At 43.8% G+C, this 22891-nt stretch overlaps 1 protein-coding gene across 1 annotated transcript; it reads left to right on the top strand.

Annotated features, from left to right (window-relative positions):
* The first annotated feature begins 2457 nt into the window (after window positions 1-2457).
* On the top strand, window positions 2458-16220 carry NPM1 (nucleophosmin 1). The gene is made up of 11 exons (XM_069773006.1): window positions 2458-2615; window positions 3371-3450; window positions 6484-6603; window positions 7418-7511; window positions 8288-8391; window positions 8912-8973; window positions 9494-9548; window positions 11162-11251; window positions 12166-12267; window positions 14814-14888; window positions 15864-16220. The coding sequence occupies exons 1-11, from the start codon at window positions 2552-2554 to the stop codon at window positions 15900-15902; spliced, it is 885 nt and encodes a 294-aa protein (XP_069629107.1). The 5' UTR covers window positions 2458-2551; the 3' UTR covers window positions 15903-16220.
* The last annotated feature ends 6671 nt before the right edge of the window (window positions 16221-22891 follow it).

Below are 22891 nucleotides of genomic sequence, written 5' to 3'. Positions count from 1 at the left end.
CCACCCTTAGAAGTAATTGCTTCTTAAAGACAGTAAGAAATGAACCAAAGCGAAGGTTAGAAAATGAAATAAACACTGTTCCTTCTCTGGTTTCCTAGGGAGATTTTAAGTGGAGTAAATGGGAGGGGTGGTTCATGATGTTTCAGTGATCGCCCTGCTCTCCCCTTTTTTGACTTTCCCATCCATCAGGGTGTTATTTCTATACATACAAGTGATGCACAGGTTGCGAATTAACAGTGTCTCTACTATAGGATGCAAAGGAAGGAAAAAAAAAAAAGATTGTTAGTTTTTCTGGTTTTGCTTAAATACTTTTGTTACATGCTACAAGTGTGTCACCTTATATTTAAGTAAAGAGAAGAGCTGGTAGGAAGGTGAGAAATAATAAAAACCCTGCTAATTTTAACCCGTATCAGCATTTCCAAATCGGCTGTAATTAGTATTGGTTATTACTGCACCACTGTAGCAAACTGGCCCAGACAAACTGCAGAGACTGAGCCCTCACAGTGTGACCCGTGTTGGTGCTGCGGTGAGCAGGGTGCTGGACCAGGTGGCCTCCAGAGGTGCCTTCCAGCCAAAATTATCCTGTGACTCTAAAGTAGGGCTCTCACAGCAGCCCCAATCCCCCGTCCTTGCTCACATGGTAAGCTGCACTACTATTTATTCCTATACCTTGTTTTCACACACAAGTCAATATTATTATTATTGTATTTTAGTTAGCCTGTGGCAATCCACTTGACAACACCTCAGTAGGTGATCTGCTTTAATGTTAACAGGATCATAGGGGGACGTATCCTGGCGAACCCATGGCTCAAGTAACCTTGTATTTGGAAAACTAATTGTATGCTGCAAATAGGAGACTTTACACTCAAAAAGAAGCTGAATGTGTAGGTACTGTAGGACTGTGTTTACTGTTTTTCAAAAAGGTCATCTTTGTGGGAGAGTGAGAAAGAAGGTGCATGCTATGTTTTGACAGGTAAGATTCATTTTACCGCTGTGTCAGTTCCTTTTTGTTTCAGTTTGTCTCACTTTCAGCAACAGAATTTAATGTTCTTCCTCTATGCAGGTATTACAAATGTGTGTTACACATTTCAAATTAATGGAGAAACATGAGTGTTAGGAGGCTATATACTTTTATTTTTGGAGAGTGGGTGTTCAGGTAAAAGTAATCTTGAGATTTGCTGATTTACAGCACCCAAGACACCCCTCTTTCTTACAGATCAGCCCCTGCACATGAGGACAGCCTGGGATGGTGACTCGAAGATGTGCCCTGCCCAGGGCCAGTGATGGACTATCTGTGCTAACGTATACACAAGCTTTTTCAGGGCTTGTGGCTCTCAGTACAAAAAAACAAACAACAAAAAAATCTGACTTTTAGTTCTGTTGTGACAGGTGTCCCCACATGCCAGTTCACATGGAAAAGTAGTTCACTCTCATCACATGCCAGCTGAAAAGGGGTTTCCCAAAATACTGTTGCTCCCTGGTCCTCCGAGCCCAGTGGCACAGGGAGCAGTAACTCAGAATGGCAGCTCATCTTAATAGGTATGTAGACAGGAAAAGGGGCTGCTTTTTTTTTTTTTTAATCTAAGCTGACAGGAGCCATCAGCAATAGAGGAACAGGGAGAGAACGCTTCACTGCAGCAGGGCCTTCCTCTGCGTGGAGGAGCACTGGCAGATGCAGCTCCTCGCCTTGCTCAAGCTCCTCTGGAAGGCGTCCGGCCGTTCCTGCGCACCCCGTTTCTCAGTCAGGTTTGTTACTCTGGCCATAGCATTAAGCCTTTTGGGCCTTTGCTACCTCAGCGAGCCTCAGGCCCGCTGCTCTGAGGGCTGTGAGCTGTGCCGGGCTCCGAGCCCCCTGAGGGAGGCTGCCCACGGCGCCCCGCGGCCCGCACAGCCGCCTGGGCCGGCTCTCCGGCTCACGGCCGAGCAGGGCGGCTTCCCCTCAGCAGCACGGCCCCCTCAGCCGGGCAGGGGGAGGCAGCTGAGGGGAGCGGCGGGGCAACCGCCTCCCCTGGGCCGCCAGACCCTCCGGCGTCGGGCCCCTCCCGTAGGCGCCCGCGGACAGCCGTTTCACGCCGCCGCCCGGCCGGTCCCTTCAGGCTAAAGCGGCTAAGCGGGCACCTGCCCGGGCGGCTGCTCGACGCCCTTTCCCCGCGAGGCGTGCCGGCGAGGCCACGCCAGCCACGCGGCGTGAGAGAACAGCCGCCCGCGGACGGCCCGGCCCGGCCCTGCCCTGCGGGGTTCCCTGCTGCCGCCGCTCCGACGGGTGCGGGGACCGGCCCGGCCGCCTCCATTTTGTGATCCGCGCAGAACCCCCCCCCCCCCCCCGCCTCACTACGGGCCGCGCTCGCGACCACCCTCCGCGTGAGGGCGGGGCGGGGCAGCGCGTGCGCAGAGGCGGGGCGGCGGGCGGAGGGGGCGTGGCCGGGGCGCGGGTCTCGCGAGAGGGCGCGGGCTATATCTGGGAGTGGGCGGGCGCGCGGCTTCCTTTAGTGCGCGTCCGCCCGCAGCGCCGCAGCCCGCCCCGCTCCTCCCGCGCGAGCAGGCCGAGAAGATGGAGGACAGCGCCATGGACATGGAGAGCATGGGCCCCCTGCGCCCCCAGACCTTCCTCTTCGGTAACGGCCCACCGCTCCCCCAGCCCCGCGCCCTGCCGGCCCCCTCCCGTCCGCTCCCTCCGGGCCTGCGGGGCCGAGCGGGAGGCGGCCTGAGGCGGCGGGGCCCGCGGCCTGGTGCCGGCCTCGCGCCGCGCCTCAGCGGGGCGGGAGGGGAGGGGGGAGGAGAGGAGAGGGGAGGGGAGGGGAGGGCCTCGTCGGGGGAGGGGGCGCGCGCCGGCCGTTAACACCGCGCGCTCCCCCGACGCGCGCGCCCCCTCCCCCCCCCACGTGGCGCGCTGCTCGCACGTGGCGCCGGCCCGGCCCGGTTTTGTTCCCCGCGCCGCCCGCCCGCCCGTTCCTAAGGACGCGGGCGTGCTCGGAGCGCCCCGGCAGCGGGCGGCCGCGGAGCACATGGCGGCGCGGCGGCAGGCGGAGCACGTGGATGGGCGGCGGGCCCGCGGCGCCGCTTGCTTGCCGGCTGGCCCCGGGGGAGGCCCGGCCGCCGGCACCGGGCGGCGCGGGAGATGGCGTAGCCCCGGGCAGCGCGGAGGACGCGGATGGGCCGGAAAGGACCGCGCCGGGAGCTGCGTGGTCGGCGGCAGGCCGCGGACGCGCCTGGGATTTTCCTCACCGCGCGTGTCTCTCGCGTGCCTGGAGCGCTGTTGGTTTTCCGTGCGAGTGCAGGGCCTTGAAGCAAGTTTTAAAATAATAAGGGTTTGGCAAATACCTGTGGCTAAGTAAAACGGTATGCTGATGATTAAGTGGTCTTTTCACAGGCTGCGAGCTTAAAGCGGATAAGGAGTATCAGTTCAAAGTAGACGATGAAGAAAACGAGCATCAGTTGTCTTTGAGAACGGCAAGTATCGTTTGGTTTTTAAGTTGCAGGTTTTAAGTTTTTGTTTCGAAGTAGTGGTGTGCAGTGTTGAGAAGTGATTTTTTTTAACATATACCTTAATTTCCTTAAATTTGCTTCCTTTAGTGATAAGTGTTCTTAAGTGAATCTGTTAAAGAATAAGCTCTTTTTATTGGGAGTGGAGTATACCATGTCAATTGAAATATTTGCTCTACTGAAAAAAAAAATAGAATATCCACTGATGTTTTGTTGCTTGCAGCAAGCAATGCAAGGGTGGAGAAGTTTAAAAATAAATTCACAGTTGGTTAATAAATGTATAATAAACAGAATTAAGAGCCAGAATATACACTCTGATATCTCTAATGCAATAGTTTGGGTGCTACAGGAGCACAGGAGAAGGATGGATTTATAAGAATCCTACATGGGCACATTTTAGTAGCCTTTATTGGAAACTTTGTTTTAAAAAGCTTTTCCATATATTCCCCGAACGTAATTCCAGTACTTTTTTCCATAAGCAGCTAATAACTAAATCTAAATGGGGGGGAGGTTTATGTTTTGATTTATTGTCCTTGGTGTTGCCCTCTCTAAGGGTGTAACTGGGAAACACTATCTTTCATTCAGATAATTCATCTAACAGACTCCTCACTGAGCAGGATACTCCTGGAAATCAGGATCTGTACACTGTGAGTTCTTAGATGTGACCTTCAATCTTTCTGCTGCCACACAAGCAAGACACTATTTCAAGGCCTTTTGTTCTGGGCTGAGCATGTTACTTTTGGTTAGCAGAAAGATAATATGTCCCAACTTCACATGCAATGAATTGGAGAGTTGTAGCATCTCTCTACTTTATGGGTTGTTACTGTGTTTATTTAAATACAAAGAGATACCTTGATGATACCTGGAAACAAAAGTGTGTTAACAATTTTGGATGGCTTCCTACAGCAGAATTGTTTTCTACAGGAGGCTTGTGTAATAATGCTCTCCAAACTTATTGACAGTGATACAACACTTTAGGCATTGCAGTTTTGTGAATAATCATGTGTCTTCGGTCCTTGCATTTTATGAAAATTATGGCCTGGACTTGACAATGACTAATTTGTTCTTAATTAGAATTTCTTCTGAGGGAAGAATATAACAGTAAGAACAAGTTAATGCTGATAGTTTTCATATCTGAATGCTTGTCAGGCAGATGAAATTAGTCACTGAGTGATACTTGAGTTGTATGGCTTTATCCAAAGATCCTGTTCTTGGAAAATTACCTATAGTATCTCTTCCGATGCTGTGCCCTCTGCATGGGGGATGAAGCAGATTGGATGCATACCAGTACTTAGTTTTTAGGATTGTGGGAAAAAAGTCTAATTCAATAACTTGGCCTTTCAAAGACAAAAATTGATACACAGGAGAAATGGGGCTTGAAATAACAAATGACAAACTGGAAATGTCTTAAGAGGCTTGGAGGATCTTAGACATAGCTACGAACAGAAAGTGCCTTGGCAAGCAGAGGAAGGAGTTGATGGTAGATAAAGTGTGAAGGTAGCAAATACCTTGTGACTGATCTGTGCAGCTGGTGATCTTCACACATGTAGTCTTTTTGACTGACACATGTCAGTTAAGATACAAATGTGGTGATGGATGGATATGAGGTGCAGAATGAGGTGGGGAGAAAAAGGATAAAAGTGAAAGGGGAGGATTGATGCATACAGAGGTAGAAAGTGGCCTGAGGGTTTCTGTAGGTGTCTTACTAATGGTGGCTAAGAACATAGAGGGGTGATCCATCACTGCTTCATTATCTATTTATCGCCAGTGTGCATTCCTTCAGTGTAGAAATTAAAGCACATGAAGGGATACTTGCCAGGCACTCAGTAAATAAATTAATAGTAAGTGCTGTAGTATGGCTTGAACTGGTGCAGATGACAGGAGTAACTGGGGATGGAGGGCATGCTCTTAAATTCTTGTGCTGCTGGGGTAGTCCCACCAGCTGAATGATGTAGTGTGGTTGCTAACCCTTTTGAGAGGTGAGATCCGAGCAGCAGTGTGACCTCTTTAAATTTACAATAACAAAAATTGCCAGGAGTAGTGAATCCTAGATCCTATTTCTCAGCCTTCAGTCTGATACATCTAGTCTGGATCATTATAGCCTGCCTAAAACTGAGCTCTTGGAGAATGGAAACTTGAGTTGTATGCCTCTGCCTGAAGTGTTTACACCCACATCTTGCATGGAGGGTGGAAAGCTTTCTTTTCACGGGCAGGGGGAAAGGAAACAAGAGAGCCTTGTTCACTGGTCTCGGGAACAGTTGTAGTACTTCAGGGGATTCTTGGTTTTCACATCTCTTGCATGTAATCCTGACTCAGGTGCCAGTGGTTCAGAGAACTGGAATTTCAGGCCTGTCCCATGTCTTGTCATTCATTTGCCTCCCTGCAGCTATGATTTTTGAATCTTCAGAAAGTGCCAGACTTGTACTCAGTGTAAGGAATCGAGGCACTTGAGTTTCGAAATGCTCTGGGACAGCAGCTCTCAGTCCTTGGTGAATTAATGCAGAAGGCATATATGTGAAAAATGCTACTGAACTGAGCAGTTGTTAAGAATTAACTCATTGAATGTCAAGCAAAAGAAAAGTGTGTAATGTGATGAAGTGAAGCAGTTGACAGATAAAACGTGGTGAGAAGAGGAAGGATGAAGGCTGTGATTCTGTAGTAGTGATAGCAGTTCTCTCCCTCTAGGCATGTGTTTGTACTTATGCCTTTGGGACAGCTTCAGTGCTGACTGGACTCATCACTGACCCATTTCAATGCAGTCATCCAGTAGCAAAATGTCTATACTTCTCACTCTCATCAAAACACATGCCTTGAGTTGCATCTTGCAAGTGCCAGTGTTAGGGTGAAAGAGGGTATTGGCTTTGGGGGAGCGCAGCTGAATCATTAGCAGTCAGAAATATAAACTTCAGTCTTAAGAGATGCAGAACAGTGAGTGCGGTTTAAAAGACTTCAGAATATTTGGGAAGATTCTCAGAATGTGCACTGTTCTGTACTTCACAGGTTACTTTAGGGGCTGGGGCCAAAGACGAATTACATGTTGTAGAAGCAGAAGCATTGGACTATGAAGGCAACCCTATTAAAGTAGTACTGGCATCTCTGAAAATGTCCGTGCAGCCTACGGTAAGTACAGGAACTTGGAAAAATTACTATAAATTGGGTGTCAGGTGAGAAAGACAAGTTAGAAAAGGTTTTGGTTGAATTTTGGTGAAACTGCAGTGACCAGTGGGTTCAGACAAGTGTCAGTTTTGGCATGTGTAGTAAATACAAGGTAAATATGAATATATTTTTGTTGTGCCTAGTAGACTTACTCTAGTCAGCTGGAGATGATAGACTTTTGTTCAAATTGTGTCTTTTTTAAAAAAAGGTAGTAATCATGCATGTCATTTCTGTATACAAAGGTACGCATTTGCAAGCAGATGCATCTGTAGCCTGCACTGCTTTCTTTGAGCCTGGGGTGAGAAAAATCTAGTTTTTCTGCAGGTCCCAAGCTTTCTTAAGAGATTCTAAAGGTGACTGCTACCCTTTCTTGATTGGAAGGCACCCTACTTGTCATTCTTGCCATCTGGAATGTAGTTTGAATTGATGTTGCTGATGTTGTACAAGTGGAACTGTACAATGCTAGGGGCAGGTGTGATGGATAATGTTCAAATTGGCATTGCTACCAAGATAAGTAGAAACAAATGTGTATTGGTCTGGCTTTGAAAAGTGTGCTTTAATTATGGAAAGTGATGAGAATGTAGTAAACCCAGTTGTGGCTTATTGACCCTGATTTGACTCTAAACATTTCCGGAATATTCTGTCAGATGGGAACTTGGAGTAACTATTAGCCTTGGAGTCTACCGATATTGGTGCTCTTGGTTTCGTTTGAATGGATTGTCTGTTACGCGTGCTTCGCCTTTAATATTTGAATAAATAACAGTGCTTTTTTCCTTAGGTGTCATTAGGTGGCTTTGAGATCACACCACCGGTGGTGTTGAGGTTGAAATGTGGTTCAGGGCCTGTTTACGTCAGTGGTCAACATCTTGTAGGTATGTATTGCTCTGGTTAATAATCTATGCTCTTGCTACCTGTCAGCACCAACAGAACTTGAGTGATGTATCTGGTATCTCAAGTGGTACTTTCTCTAACACTGACCCTCTGAATCTTTTAATTCACTGTCCTCAGAGGCATGAGGTAACTATAGGACAAGGGAGTTCAGAGAAATGCTTGCATACCTTTTCTTGCCTCATTTTGTATGGGTAAGGGAAGTTTGTCAGCCTTGCAATTTGAATTCCAATTTCTCTCCTTGAAAATGGGTGTTAGATTCCCCGTGTTAGTGTCTCACAGCAGAAAAAGTGAGCTTTCTGCTTATCAGTTGAGAGTGTGAGAAGACTGCCCATGAAATAGTTTTGAGTTTGCACTAAAAGCTAAGCTGGGACTAGCCTTCTCCCTTGTAGAATTGTCTTCGAAACTGATCTTTCTCTCTAGAAGTTCTCTTAAATATGTCTCCTTAGAAATGGAGAAGATTTTATTCTCTAATTTTTTATGGCTTCTTTTCTGTGAGGAATGTTACAGGCAGTGTATGGATAGTTATTCACCCATTTTGGATTTCAGTGTAGTAGTGTCTGCATATAGTCAACTGGAGAAGTTTCTGATCTCGGTGGTTAGACAGCTAGTGGGAAGCTTCCTGCTATCAATTCAGCACCTCAGTAAGACTTTGCCTATTTAGTTGTGGGTGATTCTTTCCTGTTTCTTACTAGCAATCTTTCTTTAACTATTGTTAAATGAGGTGGGTTTTTTTTACACATTGCCATCATTTTATCAGCATTAGAGGAAGAACCAGAATCAGATGATGAGGAAGATGATACAAAAATTGTGAACACTTCGACAAAGAGACCAGCAAGTGGAGGAGGAGCTAAAACACCACAGGTATATAGACTTTAAATCAGCTTGTCTGCAGAATTTTCTTTTGGTTTGGTATTACCGCTGCCTCTAGGAGTAAGCAGTTAGATGGCTTGGTATGATTTACTTAACATGTGGTCTTTTGATACCTGCATCTTGGGTCTTGACAAGTACTAAATTATGAAAGTGTAGTTAAGTACAGATAGTTTCCAAAGCTTTGCTGGAGGGGCTAATATGAAGACTGCTTTTATGTGGCAGTTTTGTCCACTACAGTAATGGAGTGTGTGCAGATTCTAGCATAAACATCAGTGTACTGCAAGAGTTTAAATGCTGATTGAAGCTCTGGAGTGCAGAAGGAAAGGTTCATATGCTCAGAGCATGCTGTAAATTTATCAATAGCTTTTGACTTGGCAGCTCTAACTTCATGGTTTTTAGGTAAATTGATGGAAGATAGTCTTGTAATTATGCCACAAATTGTTTTGGATCAAGGTTGCTGTTTATTAAGACAAAATGGTGTTGACACTTAAAATACTTAATCTTTTTACAGAAAAAAGCAAAATTATCAGAAGATGATGAGGATGATGATGAAGATGATGAGGAGGAGGATGAGTATGTAGTCTTGTTTTGATAATGTGTTTTGAAATGCAGTGTTAACCATTTCAGAATACGAATTGTGTGACATAACTGGATGTTAAGTGAGCAAGCTACTTGTTTATCTTGGCTACAAAAACCTCAGAATTACCTCAAGTTTACATCCACAATGCAGTCTAAATTAGTGTTATTTGAATATGTCACACTGGGTTATAAAACTTAGTTTCATATAATTCATTAACTTCTGATACAGAAATTCTAAATTTATTAATAGTAGTGGAAGACCTAAGATACATGCCTTCAGTATTAAAGCAGAAGGGAATGCATTTAACTGCTTTAATGGTAGTAAGTAGAGTATTTAGCCTAACACCTTCCTGTGTATTAAAACAAGGTGTAAGGTAGACTTGGGAAGATGACTTGCTTCCTTCATCAACAAAACATTTAATTGGGAGGGGTGCGGGGAGACTAATTCCTAATGCAGCTAAAGCTGTGGGTATAAATCTTGAGTTATGGTGAGTGACCACCTTTCTAATTTTAGTGATGAGGATGACTTAGAGGATGATGAGGAAGAAATGAAAACACCAATGAAGAAAGTAAGTGGTGCATATACATACACACACATTGTGACCCTCTTCACCCATGAAGGATTAAGCAGCCTGTTTAATGAACTTGAAAGGAAGTGAGTGGTAATACCAGATTGACTTAATATCTGCAGCTAAGTTTATTCAGATGGGGAGCAAGTGCTAACACAACTTACTAATAGGTGTTAATTAACTGTCCTGATTGAGTCATCTTTGAGGACTCCTGTGGAGACCCCTAAAGCAGAAGCAGGGGGAGGGGAAGCTGTGTTTGTGTAAGTGAGATAGCTGTTTAGGTTTGAAGTCTGTACATTTATTGTAATGCAGAAGCTAATTGAGGTGTCCTCTTTGTGCAGTGTTCTGTTTTGTAATGGACTAGATATCAATAAAAGGGATGACAGTAATTGGGCAGATAGTCCCTTAAATCAATGAGTTCAAGCACAGCTGTTTGGAACGTGTGAATGGGATGCTTTTGATTTAGCTTAGTCTGTATAAAGACATTGTAATAGGACATTAGAACACTTCAGTGTGAATGGGCATCCAATCCATGTTTTATTTACTTTGTTGCAGAGGGGTTCTTAACAGCAGGCATATGCACATGCGCAGTTGTCAGACTGGTATGATTTGTGTATGGCTATTGGGCAGCAAACAAAATCCTGCTCCAAGATGTGAGTTGTGCTTTGCCATTTCAGTTAGTCCTGCATGCTGTGAAAAAGGTCTTTTTAGCAACCTAACTTTCAGTAAAAAAAGGATCTAAATGTGTGAGCCCATAGGAAAAGGTTCACTTCAGGCAGTCGAGTGCTTGAATGTGAAATTGCGTCAGCCCTTGAGTGCCATCTGGTGGTAAAATAAACTGTGAGACAACTTGGCGACTGAGGGGTAGAAGGTAGTAATTTTTTTGAAATTGCGTACTTTGGCTTGACTTTATATGTTCATATCTGCTGTTTAGAAACAAACATTCAATGGTTTACTTCACTATATGCTGCTCTGTCCTAATGAATTTCTATAGGTGATAGTGCACAATAGTTTAAGGCCTGGTAAAGACGACCTGAACTGCAGATTTACTGCCATCTAATCAAATCTAGTGTGGCTGAACAAAATGGTCCCTTGAGTTACATAGGAATATAAGTATCCAGTTCTTAAATATACATGTGGCATAGCTCACACACATCCCAGATGATGGTTCTGTATGAAATGCCAAGCAAAAGGTAATTGTTGTGTTACAAAAAACAAGTAGCACTGAGTCAGATCTTGGAATTGCAGTGCCATCTAGAATTAGTCTTATGCAATATCTGCCCCCCAAATTTGGCATGGTAATAGGTAAGGAAAGATGTAATATGGTGGTAAATGTAGTGGAGGTCCCACATAGTTGTATGGCATCATAACAATTTGATCTTGGTTTTGTTATGTATTGTGCTGCACCAACAGTTTTTCATTTGAGTTCCTGTAGCATACATGCTTTTTGTTTAAATAATGGACACTGATCATGTTGCATGGGCAATGAGAATGCTTTTTTGTTTGAGGTTAAATAGTATGTATTTGTCACTAAGTCTTGAGTATTATGTTAGCAAGCTTAACGTTTACTAGCAGTTTTTCATGGTAAATGAACTTAAGTGCTTGCTTTTCAGCCTGTCCGTGAGGCTTCAGGAAAAAACATGCAGAAAGCAAAGCAAAATGGAAAGGACTCTAAGCCGTCCACACCAGCATCTAAATCAAAAGTGAGTGAAGACAAATAAGTAAAACAAATGTTTATTCTAGTGTGGAAGTTAGTTTTCTTGCCTAAGGGTAATTTTAAATAATGTACTAACCATTAAGTTAGGTTTTTGAATCTTAATATGAAGCATGCTGGGGATACTGTTCATTGCTTCATGTTCCCCTGTGAAACCCTTCAGTGATCGATACATAACTACGACAAGATTTGAAATCAGATCTGCTGCCCCTCGTGGGTATTCGTGGTCTTACAGTTTAAAATAACAAAGCCTGTATTTTTCTGTGTAGCTGCTTGTACAAGAGGACGAATGCCAACTGTGTTGCCGCTGCAGTACAACAGGAGGCTGCTGCTAATAAGGGAGTCTCACTTAACTGACCCTTTTGAGAATTAACAGTTTTCTTGTTCAGTTTCCTTGTAGTTGTCAAGCTTCCATATGCAGCTTTTCCTTGCTCCATGTACTTGAAATGCATGCCAGGAAGGTTGATACAGAAATTAGTGTGGGATGGATGGCAGGATAACATTTGAAAAGCAATGTAGATGTGTGCCTTTTAAAACATGACCTAATGTGGCTGCAGTTGTGGAGTAAACTCTAAATCACTGGATGTTTGGCCTATTTTCAGTTTCATTTCTGTTAGGAGAAAGCTATGTAGGTACCTGCCCAGAAGCATAAGATGCTAGCTACGCTAACTGTAGTACCTCCGAACTTACATGTTGTTCTTTTCCTTGTCTCCAAGGAATGTGTTAGAAGCACAAATTTAACTGCTGTGATTTTTTTGAAAACTATGTGAAGTATATGTGATAGTTCTTTTATTATATATAAATTTTGCAGTATGTTTTAACATTCTTGTTTATAGAAAACTTGATCTTGTATACTAAGTAGCTCTATGTATGTGCAAGTTCCTAACAATGAATAATTTTCAGACTCCAGATTCCAAGAAGGATAAATCTCTAACTCCAAAAACACCAAAAGTCCCTCTGTCGTTAGAGGAGATTAAAGCAAAAATGCAAGCATCTGTAGATAAGGTGAGTTTTCAGAAACTTCAGGTTTCTTAGCCTTATTTTTACATGTCATAGATCAGAAGAATGGGATGTTTTCAAGAAACGGTTATATGTCACTGATTGCTGTGCTGTTATCAGTATGTTAATGTTGAAGCTCAGAGAAATGAAAATCATTTGGGACAAAGAGGCCTCTACTCACGAGAAACAACTGCTTTGGTTTTGTATTCTTCCAGTAGTGGTGATGAGTAATTTCGTAGTGAATTCAGTTAAAATTTGAAAAAAACCCACACATCAAAACACAAAGCAACAAACCTTGGGCGATACTTACGCTAAAGGTGTCTTAACTAGTGTACGTGTTTTGTTTTAGGCAACTACAGTAAAGCAGAGTTCTTCACATGCTTGGAAGAGCTTGGTCCTAAAGCAGTATCCAGCTTATATATCCAGATGCTTGTAAGGCTTTATAACTTCCAGAAGGGGGAGATAGGTGCTTGCGGCATGCATTAATGAATCAAGGAAGACCTGAAAGCATTTGCTTTCTGAACTGGAGATCTGGGGTTAATTGAGTCTCCCTTCAATGAATGCTTCATCTTCTGAAGGTCACAGGGCAGTCACTTGTCTTCTGGTTGTTATCAGCTTGACTAGCACTTTGTGGTTATGCATATTAATATTCTTCCTAGCTGCTATTTAAGTATAAAAAAAAGAAAATTGCATTTTAATTATAGGCTGCATGGGTGAAAGCGTAGCAGGTAATAGCAATTCTTTGCCCTTAGCCAGGTTTGGAAATGTGTGCGCTAGCTTGGGGTGCAGCTATGTACACACCTGTACTGCAGAATAGGTGGTAGTGAGGACCTCACATCTAGAGTATGAGTTCTGATTTTACTTCACTAGCTCAGGAGTGTGCTTATAGATCATATGCTCATTTGTGACTGAACCAGATTCTTTATTGGAGACTTATTTTTTGGCTGATGTTGGTTCTATGAAGAATTCTGTTTTGTGGGTTTGTTTGTTTGGTCTGAGATGATAAACTTTTTCCCCCTTACAGTGGCAATCAAGTCATCTAAAGAATTAGGATTATCTTCTGCTTAGATTCTAAATGTTTTGAGGCAGTTTTGTTGCAGGAATGCTAAATAAGACAGAAAGTGTTCTGATATAGAGTGGATGCAGAGTGAGCAATGACAGATTGTGATTAGGATCAAAATGCATATCCCTAAATTGTGAACCTGACAGTGATGGATGGTATCATTCTGCTAGGTCAAACTAACCTTTTGGATCTAGTGGATGCTAGGGTGTTTTTTTGCATGACTCAGAGGAGCCATGATTAGCGTTGTTTCTGCAGCGTAAGCAGAAGTGGCTGAGCTGCTCACAGTAGACAGATGTCCCTATGGAGAAAAGCATGCAGACCAGATAACTGGCAAGTAGCTTTAGAATATACTTTCTGTTGCTGAAGAGTGTTTTTACTGGGAAATGCTGTGTAAGCACAAATCTGTAGAAGCAATAGCAGGCAGCTTAATTTAATGTCTTCCAAGGTGGTGCTGGAGCATACCTTAGTAAGGCAAAAGATTTGTGCGTTGCCATATACAATAGCAATTCTAGATGACAGGCAGCAAGTTAGCAGCTTTAAAAAAAAATAAATACCACTTTATGAAATTATTAGAGTGGAACTGCTGTATTATGTAGTAAGTAGATGTCAACAAGCTAATAGAAAAGCATCAGTAATTGACAGAATCCAGAGGCAGGACATTTGTCCAAATCCAAGCTTTTTGGTTGCAGTATTGCAGTTTCAGGTATTCCTAATGTAGATTTGTTTCCTTTGAACATACAGTTGCTGTCTTCTGCAATGTGCCATGTAGCAGCTAAGTGAACTATCATAATTGGCTAGGTATATTTCAACTGAAGTACTTGAAAAATGGGAAAAATACTAATGGGGCATGTGAAAGTAAATCAGTGTCTCTTAAAATAGTGTGCTGTATTATTTTGACTGGAGATGGGAAGAGACATGAAGAAAAACCTTGATCCCTGAATTATTACTGAATCTGCTTTGTACATTTGAGTATGTGCAGAGACTATTTCAGAGATACAAGCAAATGTCTCTAGAACAGTTCTTTAAATTTATAGAACTGATGTATTGGAATGAGTCTTAAAGGGTAGGTGAGAGATCAGTTAATTTTTTGCTTTAGAGAGCTGAAGTCAGAAACCTACCTGTGAAGGACAGTAATGTCTCAAGTTGCATGCTGTAGTAAGAATCCATAAATATGCAATTAGTTCTAGTTTATCTGAATAGCATATGAATGTTGGCTACAACAAGGTAATTTTAAGTGCTGAATGCTTGCTGTTAGGTTTTTGAGCATGAGCAAAGATGTTTGTACAGCCATATTAGTGTGTAGGCACTCCTGTGAGAAATACCTGGGTACTGTAGAGAAGAAAACTTTAAAATGGTTTAAAAGCAGATTGGTTTGGGATGTTGCAAGGTAAGTTCAGTAAAATTGCAAAGTATTTAAGCTTCATAAATGGTTACTTATTGGAGTCATTAAATGACCTGCATACACTGAAGCTTGCTTTTTTCAAAATAGGGTTCTTCCCTTCCTAAGCTGGAACCCAAATTTGCCAACTATGTTAAGAATTGCTTCAGGACGGAGGACCAGAAGGTAACTGAATTTATTGGAACTTGATAAAATCCAAGAAACTTTTATAACCTGACTTAGGGATTCTTTTCCACTTCTTAATCTTTACAAGCTTTGGACTGTTTCAAAGGGTTACAAACCACGAACAATACTTCAAATTAAATAGATGGGAACGGTTTTAAGGGTTTAGTTGGCTAAGATGGGAGAGCTAATATTTTATTACATTTTTCCAGCTTTTATATGGTTGGTAAATTATCTCTTGCTTACTAAACCCACAGAATTTTCCTTTTGGCACCATATTGGCTAAGGAAATGAGCTGTGGTTTTCCTTGCTGCTGAATTTGGCCACCTAGGCCAGTCTGCTGTTCAGCCTTTTGTTGGGGAGGGTGTCTGGGAGGGGGAACTGTTTTGCGATTGAGATTATGGCTTTCTTGCTACATTTTCTCCCAAAGTCAACTGAACTCTTGTAAGAGGGCAAGCCAAAAGGTGGTATCAGGAAGCAAGTTTCTGAATTGGTTATTACTCAACGTATACTAGGCTAAAATGTGTCTTAGATTTCCCTATCAAAATTCCTGTAAGTTAAAACCCTTCCAGTGACAGAATTCCTTATGCTTTCCTGCTTCCCTTAGTGGTTCAGAGTAAACTTGTCTGATAGACAAATTGATAGGTTCTTGAAAGAATGTTTAAAAGCAGTTAGCCTCAGCTACTGGAGTTGGTCTGACATTAGCCAGGGTAGGCAGAGTTCAGCCAATATTTGCCTAGCTGGTCCACACCCATCCTCTCGCTTACCTTCACTGAATTCTTACTATTGTGACTTACAGTGAATAACAGTCTTCTAGCAAAAGGACCTAATATCTTGCTTTCAACTTGATTTTCTCTGAAAGAAATGCATTTTTTGTTGTAATTTCATGTCAGTATTTTGTGGAGTAAGTGGAGATAGTAAACTGAAAATAATTAGAAAAATGGATTTCAGTTTCTAACTTTTTGTGTACACTTCCAGGTCATTCAAGCTCTCTGGCAGTGGAGACAGACTCTGTAAGAAAAGAAAACAGTTTAAACAGTTCATTAAAATCTGCAGTCTTATTTCTGTAACCATTATTTGGCTGTCCTTTTTACAAATGCTGAAAGAGCTTTCCCTACTGTGTCTGATAAATGTCATCCAGATTACCTTGCCAAGAATGTGTTGTCCAAAATGCCTGTTTAGTTTTTAAAGATGGGACTCCACCCTCAGCTTCATTTTAAGTATGTATGGAATGTTTTGATAAGGCATGGTGGTGGTGGTGGTCAGACAAATGGAAATGGTGGGGAGACTTAAATGTACGTGGAAAAAAATAAAATTTAGTATTTTAATAAAGTACTATCGTTTCTTTTTTTATGGCTTGGGGTAGTCTGCATACTGAACCCAGAAGATAACAGGGCTTTAGAGTTCTCATAGGAACTATTGCTAAGTATTTTAGCTACTTCTCTTTACCAAGTACACATCAGTCTCATTTATGTTGTCAGCTTTAAAAACAACTCCGATTCCATGAGCTTTACAGTTACTGAGCAGATGATTGGTGAGAAGACTAAGTGGTAAGTGGGGCTTTATTCTTGTCTGGAAGTGACCACTAATTACATAATTGCTTAAAACAGCCTTTCCTGCATCTCGATTTCTGACCCGCTTCATTGCTCTTTGGTTTATGGTTTCGCTTTAACAACTGAGTTTGTAGGGCTTGCGACTCCACTTGTAAAATGTAATACTTTTGATTTGGGTATTGCTGGCTGTGCTATTCCTCTGAGGGGCTGCAGTCTCTGAGGTTGTCTCACGTAATGACCCTGTGAGGGTTTTGTGGAGAAGAGAATTAGCTTGAATGCTGTAGGGTGTGCCTAGAGAGCTCACTGACGGAGATCAATGCCAGTGGATAAATTCCTGCGAATGATGAGGAGCTAATCTTCAGCAAATCCCAAAAGCTCAGATGGGCAGGTAGTCCTGTCTCGGTTCCTTTTGTCTCTTTTGATTATTGCCTACCAATGACACTAAGAGGCAGAGTTAAGCTTTTGGACCATTCTTGGTTGTTATATAAAAGTAGAAATGCCGAGGTGTAAGGGCTCTTACAGATGCAGGGGAAGGATAGCATGGGTGTCATGCCTGGCACCAAACTCTTCCTCAAGGCTCTTGTCTGAATGCTGTATCACTTCAAATGCTTGAATGCTATGTCGGGGTGTAGTAACTGCAGTAATGGTATGGACACAGAAAGAATACTTAATAAGAACATTTAAGCAGTTGTAACTAATTAAACTTTGATTTAATCCTTGCTATGTGTGAGAATTAATGCAACTGACTTCTGTTTTTCACAGCAGAAAAATCTTGCATGAGAACAGAAGGGCATTAAAGCAGGCTTTAGCAGGTTGACTTTTTTTTTCCACTTAAAGGACTTGCACAGTTGGGGTCCTACAGCGGTTGCCTTCGCAAGACATGGTAAAAACTTGTTGGATTGTGCTAATTGGGCATGGTGTCTCTCTCTTTTTTTTACTGGGTATTCTTTTTTTCCAGGTAGTTCTAGAAGCAGAATGTATAATTTGGTTTGTAAAATTATCACTGGAAATATTTTTAAGGTTTGCTATTATAAAAGCCTCAGTTTCTATAGTTGAGATTCTGGGCACAATGGAAACCAGTGCAAGTTTCCAGAAGCAAGTGTTTCTTTTTGGAAAAACAAAGCCAAGCAAAGTGCATGGTAGAGAAGTGGCACACAGTGCAAGTCTACTGTCAAAGATTCATTTAAGCTTGAGTATAACTGCAGCATGTGAAAATGCAGAGAATAAGGGTTTGAAATGCCTGTTTTGGTGGGGTTATGTCAATAGATGATGTCATATGCACAAGTAAGAGCAAATTTCCCTGGTGAAATAGAGCTAATGGCACAGACAGGCTTATTTAAGCAAAATTGCCCTCAATTTTGGCTGAAACAAGTGAAAATTGTACAGTAATTTCAGTAAGAGGCTATCCAGCCAATAAAATATTCTGAGTGTTAAATGTTTAAGAAAAGCCAGGGTGTTGTCTGTCTAGGACATTGACCAAAGCAGGTCTGTGGGGCACAGCCCCACTCGGCACAAGGATTGCAGGGGAGGATGGAGCCCATGTGAGCAGTTCTAAAGGAAAATGTATTCCTGTGCTGTAGCCAAGGTGTAAGGTAAGTCAAGTCTTTGTTAGGATGCCATTAAGCATCATGAGGCATCTGCATCATGGCATAAAAATGATTACTTGGCCCGGGTTAGTTTGCTTGCTGTTTTCTGCCAGTTTATGTTCTTGCCGCTCTGGCTGTGAAAAGCGGTCGGTGTGGCTGTCCGCTGCCCCGCTCCTGGCTGCGTGGCGGTCTGCCCCATCCCTCCCAGGAGCAGACCTCGCCTGTTCCGGCCAGTCACATCTCCAAACACTTTGCTCCTGTTGGGACTGGCCATCCAATGACTGTGGGACTGCTGGGCTGTGCAGCCGTATCCTCTAGGATATTCACATGCAGCTGCCAGTTCTTCCACTTTGAACAGAGTCTCAAAGGTTGAATTAAAAAAAACCTTAGTTTAAGCTCAGATGTGAAAATACCTATTGAAGAGAAGATGCCAAATACCAGATGTGGGTTATTGAAGTATAGTGCTTGACTTTCTGCAGACCTGAAACATGTTTTTATCATGGTAGTAATGGCATGATTGCAACAAAGCTGTAATCTTTTGGTAGCTACGTGGAGGGTTTTAAGCTTGTGTGATCCTGGTCCTTGAGGATGGCTTATGTGAGAGCATGGAGGTATGTAGACAAGTGTATTGATGCCAGTACAGGCTTTCTTGCTCTGCTGTGGGAGAACGACTTGCCTTCCCTTTACAGGATATTAAAATGCCTCTCCAGGGGCTGTCCTTTGACCTTTCTCCACAAATTTCTCCCCCTGCTGCCTTCCCATTGCAGGACCCTTCTGCTCCTTGCTTTTTCCAAGCTCTTGTTTTCTCCCATAAGCGTTTCATTCCTTACAAAGAACAGGTAGCCAGTGGTGTTCCCCTGCACAGGACAAGGGGAGGGCCACAGCTGAGCCGGGTGTGCGGTCCTCTGCTGCACGGTGTTGGCTGCAGATACACCATACAGATCTATTTTGTCTCCAAGTCTCTGGTGTTTCTGGGCATCTGGTTTCAGAAGAGGTGATAATAGAAGGATACTGTCCTGCAGTAAAACTACCATTTCCAGCTTAGGGAGGTCTTGGTCTGTGTCTTATTCCTTACTTAGGGTGTTCAAGAAAAGTGCTTGTGGCCACCTTGGGTCTGTCTCAGGCTTCTGTTTGCTCCTGTGAATCAAACCAGCTTGCCAAAATGGTGTCTCAGACTCCAAGTGCTATGATGAGTACAGGGCTCTCTTATTTTGGCTGTGCTCAGCAATTGTTGCAGCCTTTGGAGAGGAGCAACTCGAGCATGGCTGGCGGGAGGGTGGAAGGGAGTGTGTGTGGGCTGAGGTAATGGAAAACGGGGCCAGGATGGGTGGTGGTTCTGGGCTTCTTGCCACCCAGACAGTCCCTCAGGGGCTAAGTTCATGCTGGAACATGCTCTCTGTCCTTTCCTTCTCTAGAAATCTTACCCAGATACACCAAGCTACGTCCCGTCTCCTTCCGATGTGCCATTACTGACTGGCAGCCAAACTCTCCCAACTTTTCCTTACCTCTTTCCCTGTGGAACAAGCACATAGATCCTTACTCCTCTTGCCATTTTCCCAAAGGGGAATTAAAGACTAGATCCTACTTAGGAAATGTCCTAGAAAAAGCTGTAAATGAATTGGGTGGTTTGGAGCAAAGTGTTAGGTGGAAGGCCTTTATTCCCTGGCCTTGTCTAATGGGCAGTAGGTCCTGGCAAGCAGCAGCAAGTGCAGTTGGTTGTGTTGAGTGAGGTTTGGAGGTTTTGTGATCTGGTATTTATTAAGGGTTGCTTCGTCTGAGTCCTGGCTCTCGTAATCTGAATGAGGAGAGCAGAGCTTACGTGACTGGGCACAGAAGTGGTACAGGACTTTGAGGTTGTCTGAATGGGCCTGACTTGTCCTTCCTTTTGCAGACAGCAGAGGGAATCACCTGCTCTCTACTCACTGGCTGTTTTTTATCTACACTTATACTTTTGGGAGCAATTCTGTGTTGTGTTGGATCAGCTCTTCAGTGGCTGGCTGTTGGGTTGTCTGTTGTTAGGCGAGTGGATTTTAAGCCATACCTTACTTGGATCACAAACGTTAATTAAGATGATATAAGCATGCCATGGAGACCACTGGACTCTTCTAATTGCATGCATGCATGGCCTGTGGTCAGTCGTATGGGGATGACTTTTGTTCTGTTCCTTACTTTCTTCAGAAACTCTTCTCCCGTTCTACCACTTCTGTTGGCTCACCCTAACCAAGCCAGAAGAGCCTTCATAGGAACAGGATCTGGGGAGAAAACAAAGAATGAGAAAGGGCAATGAATCAAAAAAGAAAAAGGAGGTTGAGGGTCAAAAGTGAGAACAGGAAAAGTGGAGACCCTCAGTGGGATGCTCAGCAGGGGACCTCTAACAGTGCCTGCCACTTCCAGAGGTGTCTGTGTGGGTGGTGAGGTGCTGCCCAGAGACTTGTCCAGCCGAGGGAATAGAAATTGGCAGACTTGAACAGCAAAAGGAGGGAATGTAATTAGGCCACTGAAACCAGAATTGATGTGCCTGGTTCATCTTGGACCTAGTGCTTGGTTTGCAGTGGTGCTAGGAACAGGTTTTTTTTAAACTGAAGGCAATTTTGTTAGAAGGGTCCTACAGTCCTACTCAAGATCCCTTGAACTAATTGGGGCCGTAAGCCTGCTGAGCCCAATCCAATTCTGTTGACTTGGTATTTAAGAGAAAATTAGTTCCTCTTGAATGAGGATATAAATTTTCAAAGCTGTTTTCAAATTAAGCCTGAGGCTTTTAAATTGATTTTTTTTTCATAAAAATAACTGCAGGGAGAGTTGAAGGCAGGTTGTAGCTTGTTGAGGTACTTGGCATCTCACTGCTGTAGCAACCTTTATCCATGCCCAATTCCTGTAACTTCTTTCCCATTACTCTTTACACTTGTCCCAAAGCTTGTAATTGTGATGTTCTCCCAAGAATGTCCTTGCTGAGACTCCTGGTAACACAAATCACACTGTATTGAGGCAGTGAAAGTGTATATCATCCCAGTGTTGCTTCCCATAGTACCTGCTGCTTTTGCTGTTCCTTGTATGTAAGTGTGTGTGGACAATGAGACAGCGGACAACCAGAACTAGTGGGTAAAGCTTTCCATTTAGTAATAAGGCCACCTCTGGCCTTTAGGAGGCTTCCCTGCCCCTTAACTCCCCCTCCTACTTTTAAGCATTTCTGTCAGATTTTCCAGATGGAAATCTCTTTTAACTAAATGACCCCCACCCCTTCTAGCTAAGGGCAATACCCTTAGTTCCTCCTGACAGGGAGATTGGGGGATCTTGCTGCCTTTTTTAGGGTCACAAAGTAGGAGAGGTACTTCTGCTTGTTCTCTCTAGCTTTATGGTTCTGGATAGTCCCTTCCAACTCATTCCCAGTTCTAGATCTTGCCACAGCCTTCTCCTTGCTAACTTGGTCCATCACTGCTCCTCAGGTTTCTCCTCTCTGTCTTCTGATACTTAGCAGTTCCTCCAGTCTTTTCTACGCATTGCTGTTGGGAGCAGCACTGACTTTCCCTGGTCAGTCTTGCACTCTCAGTCTCTAGAAGAAGCTTGAACACCATTGCAAATGTGGTGCTCCCTCATGAATCTTTCCCGTTCTGTGTTGCTTGGTAAGGTGTCCCTGAGAGCACAGCAGAGGCTGGTGCCCTCATTTTGGTCATGGTGAAGAATGGTGATGATAAAAGCCCAGTCCTGCTGCTGCACCTCCAAGCAGATGGAACATTCAGCCTTACCTGTTTGTAGGGCTGCAAGATGCTTGTGCCTGCACCAGGAGAATGGGACCTCCAGAGATGTCTCTTTCCTGACCTGTGACATTGATTTTCCAGAAAAAAAGCCATGTTTGAGTATATCTTTGTGGAAACAGCAAAGAAGATGACCCACCCATCTGTTGTATTTTTTGAGTTCTTGTTCTGAAACCAGGTGTGGCCTATGGCTCCTCTTCAGAAGGGTCAGTAGAAACATACCTTTTTCAGTGTTGTTTTTAGAAAGAGCTGTCCTGTGTCTGCCTTGAGGCCCACCTTGAGTTGCTCCAAGCTGCTCATTCAGTTGTGCCATGACTGAGGATGGTGACATGGGGCATTGGGAGGTCCAGGACATCACTGGTTGATCAGTGCCTGCAGGTGTGTGTCCGTCAACCCTGAATGGCCCCAGGGGTGGCACATGCCAGCTGTGGGGATGTGTGGTCACGCAGCCTCCAGGTGAGGTCCTGCCTGTGGGAGAGCACCCAGAGCAGCACAGGGGCAGTGGGCAGGAGCCTGTGATGGGGGTGTAGGGAGGGATTGGCTGTCCCACAGAGAAGGGAAGGAAGCTCTGCAGATGGGGGTCGAGATGGTGACTTGCTGGAGATAGCTTAATTCAGGAGACTTCAGTCAAAGAGGCTTATGTTTAAGAGCTGTCAAGCTGAAAAGCTCTGACTTAAGGAAATATTAAGTTTTGAAGCTTAACAGCTTGTGTGGTGTTGGGTTTTTTCTTTCTTTTTTTTTTTTAGGGAAAAATGAAACCATGGAGGAATATAAATCCAAGAAGCCAAGCCCTAGGATTTAATGCAGTGCAAAGGCTGGAAAGTGGAATTTCCCACTGGTTTGCATAGCGTTGTCTGCAAAGGTTTGTCTCTTCTTGCCTCCCTTCAGAAGCATTCAAGCAGCTGCTGTATGGTTTCAGAGAGGAGCTGCGATGCTCCTAGATGGTGGGACCAAGGAAAGCCTGTGGACATCCTCCCTGTGCAGGACAGGCAGGACACCAGGGCAGGGGTGGCCAGGCTGGGGGACATGGGGTGGGCATGTGCCGGCTGAGGGGCCCTGGGCACTGGGGGTGGGCTGCCTGCAGAATGGCACTAGTCCATCCGTTTCTGCTTTAG

The sequence above is a fragment of the Haliaeetus albicilla genome, chromosome 27, assembly GCF_947461875.1.
Source record: "Haliaeetus albicilla chromosome 27, bHalAlb1.1, whole genome shotgun sequence".
Lineage (NCBI taxonomy): Eukaryota > Metazoa > Chordata > Aves > Accipitriformes > Accipitridae > Haliaeetus > Haliaeetus albicilla.
Note: the sequence above shows the minus strand (reverse complement) of the source record. Positions and strands in the feature narration are given on the sequence as shown.

What these genes read in the sequence shown, in the direction of transcription:
- NPM1 (XM_069773006.1), top strand. Translation starts at nt 2,552, where the DNA reads ATGGAGGACAGCGCCATGGACATGGAGAGCATGGGCCCCCTGCGCCCC. An exon ending in ATCAGTTGTCTTTGAGAACG is followed by an intron (nt 3,451 to 6,483) that starts GCAAGTATCGTT and finishes TGTACTTCACAG; the next exon opens with GTTACTTTAGGGGCTGGGGC. An exon ending in GATGATGAGGAGGAGGATGA is followed by an intron (nt 8,974 to 9,493) that starts GTATGTAGTCTT and finishes TTCTAATTTTAG; the next exon opens with TGATGAGGATGACTTAGAGG.